The 17621-nt window shown below is 33.3% G+C and overlaps 1 protein-coding gene across 1 annotated transcript in view; it reads left to right on the top strand.

Moving 5' to 3' along the window:
* Positions 1-17621, top strand: part of LOC118197333 (uncharacterized) — a 145233-nt gene that overhangs the window by 52176 nt on the left and 75436 nt on the right. Inside the window, exon 5 of the mRNA XM_085823660.1 lies at positions 12041-12262. Coding sequence (XP_085679786.1) covers positions 12041-12262 — 222 coding nt within the window. The remainder of the gene's footprint in view (positions 1-12040; positions 12263-17621) is intronic.

The raw sequence follows: 17621 nt of genomic DNA, 5'->3' as shown, positions 1-17621 counted from the left end.
TTCTGTAAATTGAACTCTCATTTAAAATTTTAAAAAAAGTTAATTGTTTTCCATTGTTGAGGTAATGCTCATTCTCTTAATAAATATTGCATTGCTCATATTTTAAATTACAAGTCTAATTTTTCTTCTAAGGTTATGCAGTTGTGTATAATGTAATTAGACAGGTACTTATTTTTTCCTTAAAATGTGCTTGAAAAGTGCTTATAGGTGCTTATTTTTTAACTAAAATGGGGCTATGAACCCTGTTTAATTATTCTGTTATTGATTAACAAACTAAACAATTGCTAGCTTGAACTTATTAAAATCATTTTATATATATATATGTGTGTGTCATAATAAAAGCACAAGGAAAAGCCGGAGCAGTCTCGATGTTTGCTTAGATCCATATTGAAGCAGGAATTTTGATAGCGTAGTATAGCCAATAATGTCAACTTGGTAATATATAGAGAACTTGGCAGTCAAGGCAATTTTAATTTCATTTTTATTTCTAATTGATATTTGTGGCCATAATCACTTGGCCACTCTGGTTGTGCCTTTCCACAGAAGATTTTCATTTTTGATATTGTTGAGATAGAAAGCACGACAGCGAAATTACATCTTAGCACAATAAAGAGCAAAACCTGAAGTGCATAGTTATGCAAGATGGGAGCATGCGAAGAGAAAAGCTTTGGTTTGCAATTTGGTGATTGGTAAAGAGGTATCTGCATTAAGGGTTACGTAAGATCGCATGATTAATTTGAATGACGCAGTTTAGACTTACAGTGCTATTTTAGAACAGAGCGAAGAAGTTTCTGCTTTCATATTTTTTATCTTACATATATATATAATAAGATGATTTGGAGTAAGCTGCAACAGATTGTCAATGGCTTTCTGTGTTATAATCCTGGGGAGACTTTACTACATAGTTAAAAAGATGACACTTGAAAGAGAGACTTGAAGACTGATGTGGCCAAGCTGAATATAATTTTTATTGTGGACACTTAAATAATTATTGGAAATATATTTTTCGTCACACAACCATGGGCGTAGTACACACCTCACAATTTTATATATAGTATCACATTTTCGATCACGACATAGTTAGCAGCACAGTAAAGCAAAGGGAACAAAGTAGCACCATGACTGAAAGAGAGCTGAATGAACGTGCACAGTTATCCAGTGTGGAGGCTCACCAAGAGAAGGTTTTGGTTTAGATTAGAAAGATCTCAGTTCTCAAAATTTTGAGATCAAGTTTCAGATTAGCTGCATCATCAGCATTATGTAAGCCATGCAAGATGGATTTATCTAGAAAAAACACAGTCCAGAAAAGTTATTACTACTTTTAAAATACGGTGAGGAAATACCCAAACTAAAAATAAGGAATTAAGAGGCTGTTACTTAATTAAATTATAAAGCTTATTTACATATTTTTATCTGACATAAATATTATGATAGCTGTTTTAGGTAGCCTGGGATTGCAAAATGATGTTAATATTGACATATACAAAGTTGCCAACTCTCCCGATTTTCGACCGCTCTCGCGCAGACCCGATTTACAATATATTTCTCCCGACTTTTTCTTATTCTTAAAATTTCTCACGATTTTTATGGAACTTGGCTTAATACTTTGTTGTACGAACAGAAAAAAAAAAAAAAAAAAAAAATGAATTTGGATGTCTGAAAGCAAATTAATTTTCTCCAGATTATATCTAAAACAAAACCTTGCGAATCAGATAACTTCTGCTTTGTGAGTGAGAGCATATATGTATCCAGAAACATCGTTCTCCAGTTCTCCAATAGGTATCAGGCTCCACTGCGTGTCATCTGGCATATATTAGCCGATGAGGACAAAGTAAGCTGTTATTTGGATGTTCTTTAGTTATTTCGTTCATTTTTGTCCTGAGTAGTATGAGTACACGTGCCTTCAGGAAATAGTTTTAGAAATTATCATCTTTTGTTATATCTGCAAGAAAGGTGAAATACTCGTGTACGTTTCAAAAATCGTACACAGTTGACTTTCCTTCCATTATTTCCTCAAAGAAATGTAATAAATTTGCGATGTGTACCGCCTGTCGTTGCGATTTTTCGATTTCGCATGGTGGAAGGGCGGATGTTTTCAAACCTGTGCATACATGAAAACACAAGGACAACATGAGTTGTTTTGAAAAAAAAAAACAGAAAATTAAATTTTTCTTCAGAAACAGAGAACCAAAAAGTTATTAATGCAGAATGTCTGTTCTCTGGCTTTTTACTGGAGCACAACCTGCCACTGAATGCATTGGATCATGCTGCAGCTTTATTTAGAAAAATGTTTCCCAGTAGTGAAATTGCTAAGAACTACTCAAGTGCAAGAACCAAAACAGGTGCAATTGCTAAAAAAATGGGTTTGACAAATAAATCTTCAGTTATTGATTGCATTAACACAGCCTCTCTACGGATGGAAGCAATAATACCGATTCAAAACTGTATCCAATTGTTGTTTCTTTTTTTTAATCCTGTGTCTTCACAAATTGAGTGCAGTTTATTTTCTGTCCCCACTTTAGAAGGACATTTGACAGGCTTTAATATATCACAGCTAATTATTAAAACTTTAAAAGAAAATGCAGTCGTATGGATAATTGCTTAGCACTTTGTGCCGATAATGCACCAGTATTGGTAGGCTTGAAGACTGGTGTTGCAGGCATCTTAAGAAAGGAAAATTCAGATTTGCAGTTTAATGAGGTGCACCTGTCACCTCTTAGATGTAGCAGCTGAAAAAGGGGCAGCTTCTTCACCAATAAATGTGGATGAACACATTTTTGATATTTATTATTATCTTGAAAGGAGTTCTAAAAGGAAGGAAAAATTGAAACAGTTCCAACAGCTGCATAACAGCAGTTAACAATTAGAAAACTTGGATGGAGTTATAAAATTAGCTAGGATTGACACCCAGTGGAGTTAATTGGAAAACTGAAAGGTGCTGATGGAATTTTAAAATATAGTGAACTGCCTAGAATTATGTTGGCCATCTTGACAGTTCCCCATAGTAATGCAGAGTATTACAGAGTGTGAAAGGATTTTCAGTGTTGTTGCGAAAAAGAGGACTAAATTTAGTTCTAATATTAGCAATGACACATTAGAAAAACTTTTATTAGCGAAAGCAGGCCTACATGGCAATTGCTATGAACAAAATTATGAAGTTTCTTTCTTAAAGAAAGCAAAATCTGCCACTGTTTATAACATTTGTACAAAACCTGATTAAAGTGTCTTCTTTTTTGTTGTTGTTGTTTTCTTAAACGATGCAAGTAATAAAAATGTTTTTTATTTGTAAGGTATTTTTGTGTTGCTTGCATTTAAGAATTAGTTACTATTTAAAGTTAATTCATTATTAAAAACTATATTTTTATCATTTAAAAAGTCTTTTTTTGTTTTAAAACATTTTATAGCCTCGAAATTTCACAACAAATTAATAAAAATAGAGAGCAAAATGATTCTTCTTATCTTGTATCCAGTGCAGCATCAAGCGAGATCATACCTAATTAGCTTGTAATCCAAAATAGGTGGAGACGGAAATTGTAAGATCACAAAACACATTCTTTATTAATACGTGGAAATAGATAAAAACTCGTTAGTGTTCCAAATATATACATTGAAAAAGGAGTTATATTATAGAGAGTGTCATATCACCGTCGTTTCCTGAAGGAGTGAGAAAAGTAAGTGTGAAGAATAAGTGTGTTACACAATTAACTCTTTTGCGGGGTTTCCAATTCATACAGTTTATCGCGCTATTGGCGACAGTCCATCACTATATGCATACCAACACCCCTACTTCATGGGCAGGATCGGCATTTGCAGCGATTCTCAGAGTTTCTCGAACGTAGGTTTGCCTAGTGGTTTGGTGAGTAGATCCGCAATCATGTCGGAGCTTTTGCAGTAGTCTAGGCTCAGGATCCCGTTTTGTTGAAGTTCACGCAAGTAGTGGTATTTCACGTCTATAGGCTTTGTTCTGGAGCTAGTTTTCTCCGTTTGTGATAGTTTGATGCATGATTTGTTATCTTCATAGAGAGTAATCGGCAGATTTTGTTTTAGTCCTAGATCTTTAAGCAAATTTAACAGCCATTGTGCTTCTTGTGCTGTGTTAGCTGCTGCAATATATTCTGCTTCAGTTGAAGATAGTGCAATGCAGTTTTGACGTTCGCTGCTCCATGAAATGTCTTATTTCCTAGTTTGAATATGTATCCGCTAATGGATTTTCTTGTTGTTCTGTCATTTGCCCAATCTGCATCCGAATATGCAGTTAGTATAGGTTCTTGAATTCTGTTAAAGACCAACTTAAAGTCTTTAGTTGTGTGGAAGTATCGAATGACTTTCCTGACAGCATTCCAATCTGTGTTCCGAGGTTTTTCGTTTCTTCTACTCAGTAGATTGACTGCACATGCTATATCTGGTCTGCTGATTGTTGCAATATATAATAATCCCCTACTTCTTGTTTATATTCTGTATTATCCTCTAGAACAGGGATGTCAAACTCATAGGTACACTTGGGCCAAACAAACAAGGTTTAACTTTAGGCGGGCCGCAAAAAAAGAAAAAAAAATCAATATTCATAGAAACGTAGATTTATTTCGAATAATACAATAATAAACATATATATATATATTTATATAGAAAAGAACAAGAAAAATTTAATGTTTACGTCCTGATACTTGACATCTCTTCTCTGCTATTATCTTTCCTATTTCGGGAGAAATTTTGTTTACAGTGATAACTTTCAACGCTGACCCAAGATGAGCATCATTAATACGGTTTCTAATAGGAGACTTATTACCTTTCATGACTGAAAATAACTGCTCACACCGATAAGTGCTACCAAACATGGAAATAATTTCATATGCGAATTTTCGAGTATTTTCAAACCTGGCTGGTAAATATTTGTAAAATTAAGGCACACCCACTTCAATGAATTTTGCTTTCAAATTTGAGTTGCATTGAATCTCGATCACCTCCATTTGCATATGGCTGGGTACTGAGTCAATACTTATTGAGAACATCGAAGAAAACAAAAAAAAAAAAAAAAAAAAAATGTCTTCGAGGGAACTAAAATCATTAAACCTCGTTTCAAATTCAGTTGTTAAATTTCCAATTTTTTCTGCGTATTTTTGATACGAACAAGTATCATCTAAACTTGATTTGTTCATGCTGCACGTCGGGAAGTGCGTCAAATCTTCATTTTTAAGTTGTTTTTCCCAAAGAACTAGCTGACATTTGAATGCTTTAATTATGTCAAACATGTTCGTAATGATATGATCTTTTCCTTGTAACGATAAATTTAATTCGGTTAAGTGTTTGGTTATATCAACTAAGAAAGATAAATCTTGTATCCATATTGGATCGTAAAACAAACTTACGTCTTGATTTTTCGTTTTTAAAAACTGACATATTTCTTCTTTCAAATCCCAGAATTGTTTGAGAATCTTGGAGCAAGATAATCAACGTACCTCGGTATAGTAGGACAAACCCGAATATTCACTGTCTAACTCACTTAAGAAAGCAGTGAATTGACGCTGATTTAAACCTCGAGATCTTATAAAATTTAAACTTTTTTTTATATATGACAAAACATTCTCCATATTTATAACTTTCGTTCATAGAACTTCTTGATGTATAATACAATGCATATGATAAATGTTTGAACCGTGAATTTCACAAAGTTTTTTTCTTAGTGCTACGAAGCCCTTGTTTTTCCCGGTCATTGATGGAGCGCCATCTGTAGCTACAGAATTTAATTTTGCCATAGGTAGATTGTATTTCTGCAGAAGTCCAAAAACACAAGTAAATATATCTTCTCCTTTGGTAGTACCAGGCATCGGTATTAGTTCCAGAAGTCCTCAAAAATGTTAAAATTGTTGTCACAAGAACGAAGAAGTAATGCTAATTGAGCTTTGCCACTAATGTCCGTGCTCTCGTCACAGGCAATGGAGAAACTTTCGAAACTAGATGATTTTGCTTTGATCTGATCACTTAAATTCGCGGCTAAATCAGCAATTCTTTCCGCAACTGTCTTTCGAGACAATGAAATTGATTGAAAAGCCTTCACATTTCCAGGACAAACAATTTCTCCAGCTTTCATTAGGCATTCCTTGATGAAATCACCGTCAGTAAAAGGCTTTGAATGTTTAGCTATCAACTCAGACAAGACGTAGCTTGCATGTACCGCCGCTTCACTGTCTTGCAATACTTTACTAAACATGGACTGTTGCTTTTTCACTCCTAACTTGAGCTCTTTCAACTTTTCTTCTCTCATTAATCCTTCGTAATTGTTATATTTCGATTTGTGTTGTTCGTAATGACGTTTAATATTATATAACTTAGATACATTAATAGTATTATTACATATCAAGCAGATTATTTTATCTTTTATTTCACAGCAAAAATATTCTAATTCCCATTTTACTTGGAATATTCTATGTTCGTCAGCAATTTTTCATTTAATTTTACTACCACTTCGTTTTGATATAGACATACTGAATACAAAGGACTGGAATAAACATGGTTAACGTTAAAAATTTAATAAAAATTTATTCTTTCCACAAGAGATAAATCAAAATGCTGAAATATTTCTTCAAAAATATTCTAACAATATCACAAAATGTCAAACGTTTAGCAAAAATCAATTCAAAACAGAGAAACTAATTCTATCTCACAGCGAAATCGCTACAAATCAATCACAGCGTTAAATAAACAAACAGTTCGCTAGAACTACAGCTACTACTGAGATGAGTTGTTTGTTCTCGGCTTTTATAGGCTTTATAATTAATTTCTCGAATATACTGGAAACATCTATAAATATCTGGATTTTTGTGGATGGCAACAGCAATTACGAGATATTTATTTATTAGGTATTAAATGCACGCGCTGTTCTATTTTTAACCTTCCAATGCAGCTGTCTTTTCAAAAATCGTCTGCGTTGCTAAGGCAACATGAAGCAAATCTAATTACAATTCTAAATTTTAAAAAACTAAATAAATAAATAACTATGAAATTCGTAACATAATGAATTAAGTAATAATTAATAATAAAGCAAAGTGCTTGCACCAATATATCGTACAAAACTATGATTGGAAAACTGAGACCATGAGTTTGGCTATCGAGGGATGCGTACAAGTTCTGAGTGCATGTGTCCCCCAAAAGCTGAAGGTAGCTGAACGCAAGCTACTCACACGCATTTGTAATTTAAGTAGTGTGTGTGTCAGCTCGCTGTGAGTAATCTAACAACACTGAATAAATTATCGTTAATTACTTGGCAGTAAATATTTCATTTTTTTCTTCGTCGATATGTTATTTTATTATTATATATTATTATTTGCCGATATATTTTCCGGCCACAAAAATATTTGTTGTGGGCCGCGAGTTTGACATCCTTGCTCTAGAAGATCATCTTCAGCTTCTAGTTTGCAGTAATTTGTTTCCATTGGCATATATGTTGGTTTTTCGTTCAAAAGTCCAAACTTTTGAACTATTTCTTCGATTTTATTCTTTTGGTTTATGGCAAAAGTTCCATCCTTAAATCTTTCAATGTTTATGCCGAGGTAGTAGGTGACTTCTACTAGGTTTTTGATTTCGAATTTAGCATTCAATTGTTGGATTGTTTCCATTACATCTTCTCTTTCACTTCCTATAAGCATATCATCTACATATAATATTATATGCATGAATTTTCCATTGATGTTTTTGAAAAACAAGCATGGGTCTGCTTTACTTTGTTTAAATGACATGTTTAGAAATATTTTTCCAATTTTCGAATTCCAAGCTCTAGCAGCTTGTTTTAAACCATATATAGATTTCTTCAGCTTGCAAACTTTATTTTCATTTCCAGCTTTTGAGTATCCTTCGGGTTGAGTCATGCAAATTTCTTCTTCTAGTTCTCTATGAAGGAAAGCTGTTTTGACATCGATATGTCTGACAGACATGTTTTTATACGAAGCTGCACATAGGAAGGCTCTTAGCGTTGTGTATTTTACTACAGGAGCAAAGGTTTCATCAAAGCAAAGGTTTAGTCAGATCCAAACTTCTGGCTAAATCCTTTTGTGACTAATCTGGCTTTGTATCTTTCAATTTTTCCTTCTGCATTGAGCTTGGTCTTGAAAGACCATTTGCATGCTATTGGTTTTCTTCCTTTTGGTAAATCAACTAATTCCCAAGTTTTGTTTTCTTCTAGTGAATTAATTTCTTCTCGAACAGCTGTTAGCCCTTTTCTTTTTTCATTTTCTTTCAAACTTTGAATTTCCTTCCAAGTTTTGGGTTTGGAGGAAATTGGATATTTGGCCTGGAATCCGTAGCGATCAGGAGGTTTACCTTTTGTGAGTCTGTTCGATCTTCTGAGTTCCAAAGGTTCTTCTTCGTGTTCTGGTATTTCTTCCTCTTCAGGTTTTTCTAATTTTATTTTTTCCCGTTCTGAGCTTTCTTCCTTAGAATGTTCTTCATCCTGGTTTAAATAGATGCTTACATTCTTGTCAGTTCCAGTGTCTTCAATAAATCATACAGATCAACTTATAATTTTGTCTCCAGGGACTAAAATTCTGTAGCCTTTACTTCTGCTGTCGTAGCCAATGAGTATTCCTTCTATAGCAGTATCATACAGTTTACCTCTTTTAGATTTATGGATGTAAGCAAGCCTTGCACCTGAAAGTCCTCAGATGAGAGAGGTTAGGTTTCTTCCATAATTCGTATGGAGTTTTTGCATTTGGTTTTGTAGGCATATGATTCTGTAAATAATTTGCAGTCAGCAGTGCTTCGGCCCAGTATCTGTGAGGTTGACCTGAGTCAGCTAAAAAACATCTTGTCATCTCCATCAAAGACCTATTTTTGCGTTCACTGACCCCATTTTGTGCTGGACAATACGGTACAGTAACCTGGTGATTTACACCATGTTTTATAAGATATTCTTCAAGTTCCTTATTTGTGTACTCACCTCCGTTATCACTTCTTAGCGTTTTTACCTTTCTCCCGAATTTATTGTTTGTAAGAGCAATAAATTGTTTTACTTTAGAAATTACTTCATTTTTCTTTTTCATTAGGTAAATCATTGTGAACCTGCTGTAATCATCAATAAAAGTTGCGAAGTATAGGTATCCACTGACAGACAGTGTTTGTACTGGTCCTAAAACATCAGTGTGTGAACGAGTTCTAGCGGTTTAGATGTTCTGAATTTCGATTCTTTGGGATATGGAAAATCAGCTAGTTTATTACATTTTATGCACTGAATGCATTTGGTATCATGTTTACAATTATCTAGTTTAATTCCTTTAGCGAGTTCTTTGTTTACAAGTTGCTTGATTACGTCATCGTCTCTGTGACCAAGGCGTCTATGCGAAAGATGAATACAGTTCGCATTTTTGCACTGAAATGCTACATGAGCTGATGGTTCATTATTTCTGTCTATTCGTTTAGTTTGGTAAAGATTTTTAATTGCATGACATTGTAGAATAATCTTATCTCCCTTCGCGATCATACATTTATTTCCTTTAAACAGAACCGAAAGTCCTTTTTCTGTAAATTCGTTTCTAATTCAGGAGCGTATAAAACTTCCGATAAAAGAACTTCAAGTATTTTTTTTTTTTTTTTTTTTTTTTTTAGCATTTGATGTTTTAAAACGGACAGTTCCTATCACCGTTGAGTTTCCCTTAAAAAGTCCTCCACGAAGGCATCCCTCCCTTAAGGCAGATAGCCCTCAAGTGCTTTGCCGTAATCTAATAAACCAAACCTATCGCCGTTGATTTAATACATTGCCCATTCGCAGTTATAATATCTGACAGATCTATGGATTTACATTCCGTGAAATATTTCTTATTATTTACCAGGTGGCTACTTGCTCCGCTGTCGAAAATAAAACTCTCAGATGATTGATGTACGGTGTAGTTAGTAGACAGAGCAACGCTGTCACATCTGGATTCGATTTCCGGTGTTTTAATTTTTGTTTGTTGTTGATTCATCGCGAGGTTACCCACATTCTTTGCTGGGCATGTTTTAGAATCTGAGTATGTTTTCTTTGAGTTTTGGCACAGTTCATATTTTTGTTTCGATTTTAGATGATTACACTCTGATCTAAAATGGTTATTTTTATGACAATATGAGCAAAACTTTTCTCTCTTTGTCTTGTTTTGAAATGAGGCTTTAAATGCCTTTGAATATGATGAATTATTTACAACTCTCTTGTTAAATTCGTCAATTAATTTTCCTTTTAAGAATTCTGGATTCAGTTCCGATTCTGCTCTGGCTTCAAGAGCCGTAATGAGCGTATCGTAAGAACTAGGCATTGAACAAAGCAAATGTGCTGAAATGTGTTCGTGTTTAATGATCTCACCTATTGATTTGAGTTTATCCACTAACTCCAGTAATGTATTTATATGTGTTTGCATATTTCCATCTTCTTCAAGCTTCAAACTGTAAAGCTTTCACAAAAAAAATAGTTTACTTGAAAGGTTAGACCTTTCATGTAATTGCCTGAATTTTTCCCAGATGGCATGTTTAATGTGAAGTATTTGGCTGTTTTGATAAATAAATTTATCATCGCACGACATTGCCGATCCTGTTTACTCCATTGTTCTGTAATGGGGCTTGGACATACATCTTCGATTACATCGTAAAGATCCTCCTTTAGTAGTAGCATTTGCATTTTGAATTTCCATGTTGAGTAATTGCTGGAATTCAGTTTTGCAATTTGCATTTGACTTGAATTCAACATTTTTGTCTAGTCAAAAAATTTATTTTCGGTTTTGATATGAAGCTACAGTTTAGCTTTCATAGTTTTTTTTCTTTATTATTATTTAATTAAGCTATGGTCTTTTCATCATTCTCATAATCTTTTGTTGTAAAACATTTTATAGCCTCGAAATTTCACAACAAATTAATAAAAAATAGAGAGCAAAATGATTCTTCTTACCTTGTATCCAGTGCAGCATCAAGCGAGATCATACCTAATTAACTTGTAATCCAAAATAGGTATAGACAAACATTGTAAGATCACAAAACACATTCTTTATTAATACATGAAAATAGATAAAAATTTGTTAGTATTCCAAGTACATATTAAAAAAAAAGGGAGTTATATATATATATATATATATAAAGAGTGTCATATCACTGTCCTTTCCTGAAGGAGTGAGAAAAGTTAGTATAAAGAATAAGTGAGTTATACAGTTAACTCTTTTGCAGGGTTTCCAGTTCAAAGAGTTTATCGCGCTATTGGCGACAGTCCATCACTATATGCATACCAACATTTTTAACATTGTGAAAAATCTCCTGATTTTTGAATGTCAATGGTTGGCAAGTATGCATATACATTTTGATCATGATGTATTTGGAAAAAAGTTAAGTGTTTAAAAATTTTTACATAGAAAGGACAACAAATTGAATTACTTATTAAAAAGAGAAAATCAGGCTTAAGTTTAAAAAATATTTGTGAATATTTTTGAAGAAAATTCAAGTAATTTATTAAGGCAAGTAATTATTCGAGTAATTTATTTATATTAATGGTATATTTTTGTTTTAATAAGTTATTCTTCTTTATTTGTATGAAATATTGCTAACAAATTATGTGTTAATTTAGAAAGTCAAACAATGAAAATCAACATTATATTTGCAAACTTTCACAGGATTAGTGTTGATGTTTTTTACCGAATCATCATATCTGTACATTGAGGATAAAACCATCGAAACTAATCCTGTGAAAGTTTGCACATATAATGCTGTTTTTTGTTGTTTGACTTTCTAAATTAATATTTGTTTGGCATGTTATTTTACCTAAGTAATATATTATTATATAGATTTGCTACAGATCTTGTACCAAATCTTGTATGTATATTCTTTGAAATTTCACATTTTCTCTAAGGCTGAATGATGTGAGTGAGTTTTTAAAGCATATATATAATCTATAGGGTATATATCCGTAGAGAAAAATTGATTAATAGAAATTCAATATGAAATTTATGCCTCATATATTTTTATGTTTAGCAAAAAAGTCATAAATAAATACTTTTTATTTACTGTTGCTTAATTTAAGCGTTTCTTATTTACATTTTAGGGAACCAGAAAGATTTCATCCCAGTATGAGCCCTAGTGTTAGTCCTCCTCGACCTCACACTGGAATTTCTCTTCATTCTGAAAGTCAATTATCCCGGAGACATGAAGGAATTCCACGAGGTTCTCCGGTTCCTAGTGTGTCACATTCAGGGCATCATCGAAGCCAAGGCATGTCATCATCTCATGATCGACCATACGAAGTTCATGGTCGGCCTAGACCTGGGTTTGTAGCAGCCAACCTTTATCTCTCCCTTTTTTTGTGTGTGTGGGGGGGAGGCTTTGGGATTTTTAATAATAATCCAGAAATATATGCATTATTAAATATAAGGAGTCGTGTATTGTTTGGATATCTTGTGCATGCAGTCTGCAGTTTTTAATGACTGGTGAGATATCGTTTAAAAAATCACTTTTAATTATTAAAATGTTCAGATTGCTAGCAATTAGTTTAATGTTAATTTAGAAACGCACCAGTCATATTTGAGTCATGTGGTTTGGTTTATTAGATTATGGCAAAGCACTCGAGGGCTATCTGCCTTAAGGGAGGGATGCCTTCGTGGAGGACCTTTTAAAGGAAACTGGCTCGTATACAAGTTACACATGGGGAAAACCATGAAAAAACACCCATGCAGCAAGCCCGTTCGCGGGATTCGAACCTCGGACCAAACTACCAGTGTTCAGCGACATTTTCACTCGGCCGCTGGTGGGCCCTTTGAGTCTTGTGATAATAATTTTACTTTAATTAACTCGTATGTGTATTGTTGCATGTATACGGGTTCGTAATAGATAGAACTTATGATAGCATGATAAAATTTATTTTATCAAAAGGAACACTTCACAGTCCTGGAACTTTCCACTAAAGTACTTAAACAACTCTTCACAATATCACAGAGTGCAATCAGTAACTACTAAGAACATTAAACACAACGCAATGCAAAGCACATCTAAAGAGTGAAGCTGAGATGGATATCTCAATAATCTGAATGCAGCTTTGAACTTACAACTCAAAAATGATGCTTTCTGCACTATTATATAGTTATCTCATGTCTGCCGAGAAATTTCTAGTACTTCTCAAAATTGCTGGAATGCATTTCAGAGCAGGATATGATTAGAGCAGTGGTTCCCAAACTGTGCATTGGAGCTGCTTCACAAAGGTACCACGATATATTGTAAAAGCTTCATAATTAATTGAGCCAAGACACTTGGGGTACCTAAACAAAGTGAGGAGCCAAATGGAACGCCGCCACCAGCCCATGCATTTTCAGTTTTTAAGCCTACTTTTACAAAAAAAAAAAAAAAAAAAAAAAAAAAACATTCACATAAAATCAGCATTTTAATAGAATGACCTCAATTTTTTTTAAGGTACGTACGTAATATACTAATAATTATTATGCATTAATATAAAGAATGTCACATTAATAGAAATAAATTAAACATGCAAAATGCTAAAATCCATAACTATAAGCATGAAAACAAATACTATACACATGAAAAAAAAATTAAAAATATGAAATGTGAAAGAAAATTAAACAATAATTAGCTGTAGGTAATTAAATTCCAATTTAATGATTCTGCTGTGTGTGGAATAATTCAAAGTGACAATCGGCACACAGGGCAGTGGTGGCTTTTTTTGCTGAGCAAGTAAGATGCATCAAGTATCGGGAAGGCACCAAGAAATTCTATGTTCAGTTTTAAATGAATATAAAAAATGACAACTGGTATGAATTTTACCATCACGAAAGTTCAGTGACGTTACAACTGCTGTAGTTAGCTAGATGCATTTTCCCAAATTTTCATTAAAAAAAAAAAGAAAAAAAAGAAAAGAAAAAAGAAAATATTGAGTCAAATGCATTTCCCCACATTCTAATAACTAAAAGCACAAAGAATAAAAACGAAGACAACAAAAAAAGAAATTCCTAACAAAGTAAACAAACACGCCGGTGTCTCTTTAACTTAAAGAGCTATGATTCCCGGTTTGTTTACACAAATAAATGTATCAAAACCAGAAATGCAGAACAGAAACTGAGGATCATACATTAAGGCCAAAGCCACATGACTTAACGGATGTGAAAACCTTTACCATTTAGCACCATCTACTGGCATTTAAAAGTTCAAATAAATTGTTCCGTTTTCAAGTTACATATATGCGACGCTGGGCTATAGAGATTGATGGTAAGCCCTGTGCGTATATGCGACGCTGGGCTGGCAAGGAATCGTTGCATTACGTATACGTGACGCTGGCCGTGAACAGATTCAAAGACGCATAAGATTTTTAATAAAAGTGTACGCAACATTTTTGAAAAGCGGAATTCTCTTAATCTTTCTGTGCAGGGAAGAAACATGCACCTTTTGAAGTCAATGAAAAAAAATAACAGCTGTTATAAAAGAGCTCAAGCTATGGAGAAGAAGATTGAATGAAGTTGTAGGCAAAGATTGTTTTTTAATATTTTAGCAATTTTTGGCATCTAATGAACTTTTGGCATAAGCTAAGCTAAAATTATCTAATTCAGTTAATGTTGCAGATTGCATTGTTCCTTAATCTTCAAATTGGATCCGGCTTACTATTTTTTACAGACTATTAGAGCAATTTTATAAAAGTAAGTTGAACTTTCGATTATGTCAAAAAGAATTTCCGATTCTAGAGCTGCCAAAGGATCTACGGGGGAGGGGGGGGATGTTGCGGCGCGCAATGAACTCTAAGTTGATCTGTCAGCACTATCCTTATCTTCAGGGCAGATATTTTTTTTTTTATTCAGCTTATAATTCCTTACTAACTTTAGTATTTAATTTCAATGTTTTTTGATATGATTTAAATCAAATTCCTCGTCATTATAAATATCACGAGTACACATCAAATAGTTTTCTGGTTGCAAGTTTCTAATTTCGACTATGTGTAATGTATGCTTTATGCATGCGCGCGTTGAAAGAAATGTTTAATAAAATAAACAAATAAATATTAAGCTTTTCCTTTTTTTTTTTTTTTTTTTTTTTTTTTTTTTTTTGTAAATTTTGATACCCTTTAGATCATAATTGCACTTTATTTCATAAATTACGGTGTTTCATATTTTTAATTTTATAATTTCTGCATGCCATCTTACCAGATTTAAACTGATGATCTATAACCCGGAAAAATCGATAATCTGAAATCGCCGAAGTCCTGACGAGTCCAGATTAAAGACTTTTGACTGTATATCCTGTTGTTTTAGAGGTTTGATTCATTTCTCTCAGAGATTGGCTAATTTAAGTGTGAGGATATACATAGGATTGATGACCAATGAATGTATGCCCTGACATCAACTGATCTGTAACCAGCCAAAGATTTCGAGATGAGATCTTAGAACAGTACGTGAGACTTTTCAGAGGTGTGCATGAATCTGACCTTTTACTTGTGTACTGCAATTCTTCTACATCAAGAAAGACATGTTGATGAATTCCTTGAAAGTGAAGATATTAAGCTAAGATATCAGGCAACTTAAGGGACTACTTTGGAAAAGCAGTTACATGGAGACATCTTCTAGAAATGCAAGTGTTTTGAAGACTGCATGGTTGAAGGAGTGTAAATTCCGTAAATTGTGGTTAGCAGCATTATTGCAACCATGAAAATATGTTATATATGCATACAAATCATGGGTAATCACATTCTAAAGTAAATTCATAAACCTCTACCCCCGTCCTTTTTTCTGAACTCCTCCTGAAATATATTATTGCTTTTTTGGTTGTCTTATTTTACAGTTTTATGTATCATATGCAGTTCTTTTTTAATTTTTCCTTTGTATTTATGTGTTATGGTGTTATGTATCATTTCCCACAAATTAATAAAATTATAGTTCTCAGTTTCTGTGAAATCCATGAGATAATGTTAGATATATGTGTAAATCCTTGCATGGAAAAGGTTATAGCTCTGAAAGATATGAGTGAATGTACAACTATGTTTTTCCTATTTTGGAGAAGCAAAGAAAGAAAGCTGATTTGACTGATGCATAAAAATGGATTTGATTACATCTAAAATATCAAAAATGAGTTAAAAAGCATTCATCAGTGGGAGGGAAAAAGATAAAATGAATTGATTTGAACAGAGTTGCTGGAAATAGAGGACAGGGTTTGTACGGTCCTTAAGAGTCCTTAAAAGTCCTTAGGTTTTTTGGAATCGATTTTTGCTCCTTTGTTTTAACCAAAATCAGAAGAAGGTCCTTAATTTTAATCATCTGAAATTTCTGTTTGTTTTTATAACTGCCATTTTGAGCGTGAATTAGCATTTTGGAGGAATATGTTTGGCGATTCACTGATAAACATGGTTACCTTTTGAATGGATGAATGGGTTCATGGATTATAATTTGTTCCAATTTCTAATATAAATGGTGCTGTACTCGAGTTTCTAAGCAAGAAGTGAAACATAAGCATTTCGAAATTATTTTATTTTTTCTAACGAATAGGTCTTAGACAACTTTTTGCTTTTGGGGACGTTAATACTTTCAGTGGTTGTAAATTTGACTAATTATCAACATTTTATCAATTTTAAGGTCAGTTTGTATAGAGAATTTTCAATTCCGAGATCTGTGAATTTTTCGATGATTTTTTTAAAACATTGTAACATTGATAAATTTCATTAAAATGGTAATATGTTGAAATTATACTTAATACAGGGTTCGTATGGTCCTTAAAAGTCCTTAAATTTTTCAAAAATGATGTTTGGTCCTTAACAGTCCTTAATTTTGGTCAAAATGAATAAACGGTCCTTAATTTTGCTCATTTGACATTTCTTATCATTTCTTATGATTGCCATTCTAAGTGTGAATTGCGATTTCTCATGAATATGGAATTAAAATTACATGGTTCTTAAGCAATCTGTTGGCGGATTTGCGTTGTAAACGATAAAAAAACAATTAGCTACTCTAGGACGAAAGTATCTGGTGTCTGATTGGCTGTTTACCCAATCATTTGAAACAGGTGTTATCCATAAATTTAGGCAGATTGTGATGAAAGCAAGAAGCTGGAAGTTCTTTAAGAGGCGAAAGTGATGATGAAGGTGCTCGAGGAAAAAAAGGGGGGATATTCTGAAAATATTTGCCGAAATTAGAACAATTCCAACCTAAAAGGCCACAACCCCTCCGATGCCAATAGGAACGAGATGCCTGGAAATTTCATTTTCAATAAACTGGGGCTTCATCAAGCTGACTACAAAGACTGGATATTGATGGATGATAATCCTTATAAAGCTAAATGTGGTCTGTGAAACAAATTAAAATTTCTAGAATGGAAGAGTCAGCACTGAAAATTCACATGAAAGCTAAGTTTTGTTTTATCATTTCAATTTGTTTTTACACAGTTTTGCTTACCTTAATTTCTGTGTTTATTTGAATTAAGCCATAAATTAATTTTTGATCACCTTCTACGAAGTTTGTTCTCTTTTGCACATATATGTATGGGATATCGGGATTATGAGTTTATTTCTGCAGAGGATATGTTATCGATTTCGTGGGAAATCTGTTGGCTCCATTTCGATTTTAGGTCGCCAAGGGCAAATTCAGTAATGCTAGCCGAAAAAAAGTGAAGTTTGGAAATATGTTTTGAAGCTTTAATAGACA

This window comes from Stegodyphus dumicola, chromosome 9 (assembly GCF_044657685.1).
Source record: "Stegodyphus dumicola isolate Sdum_Otavi_A_Nest chromosome 9, ASM4465768v1".
In the NCBI taxonomy this organism is placed as follows: Eukaryota; Metazoa; Arthropoda; class Arachnida; order Araneae; family Eresidae; genus Stegodyphus; species Stegodyphus dumicola.
Note: the sequence above shows the minus strand (reverse complement) of the source record. Positions and strands in the feature narration are given on the sequence as shown.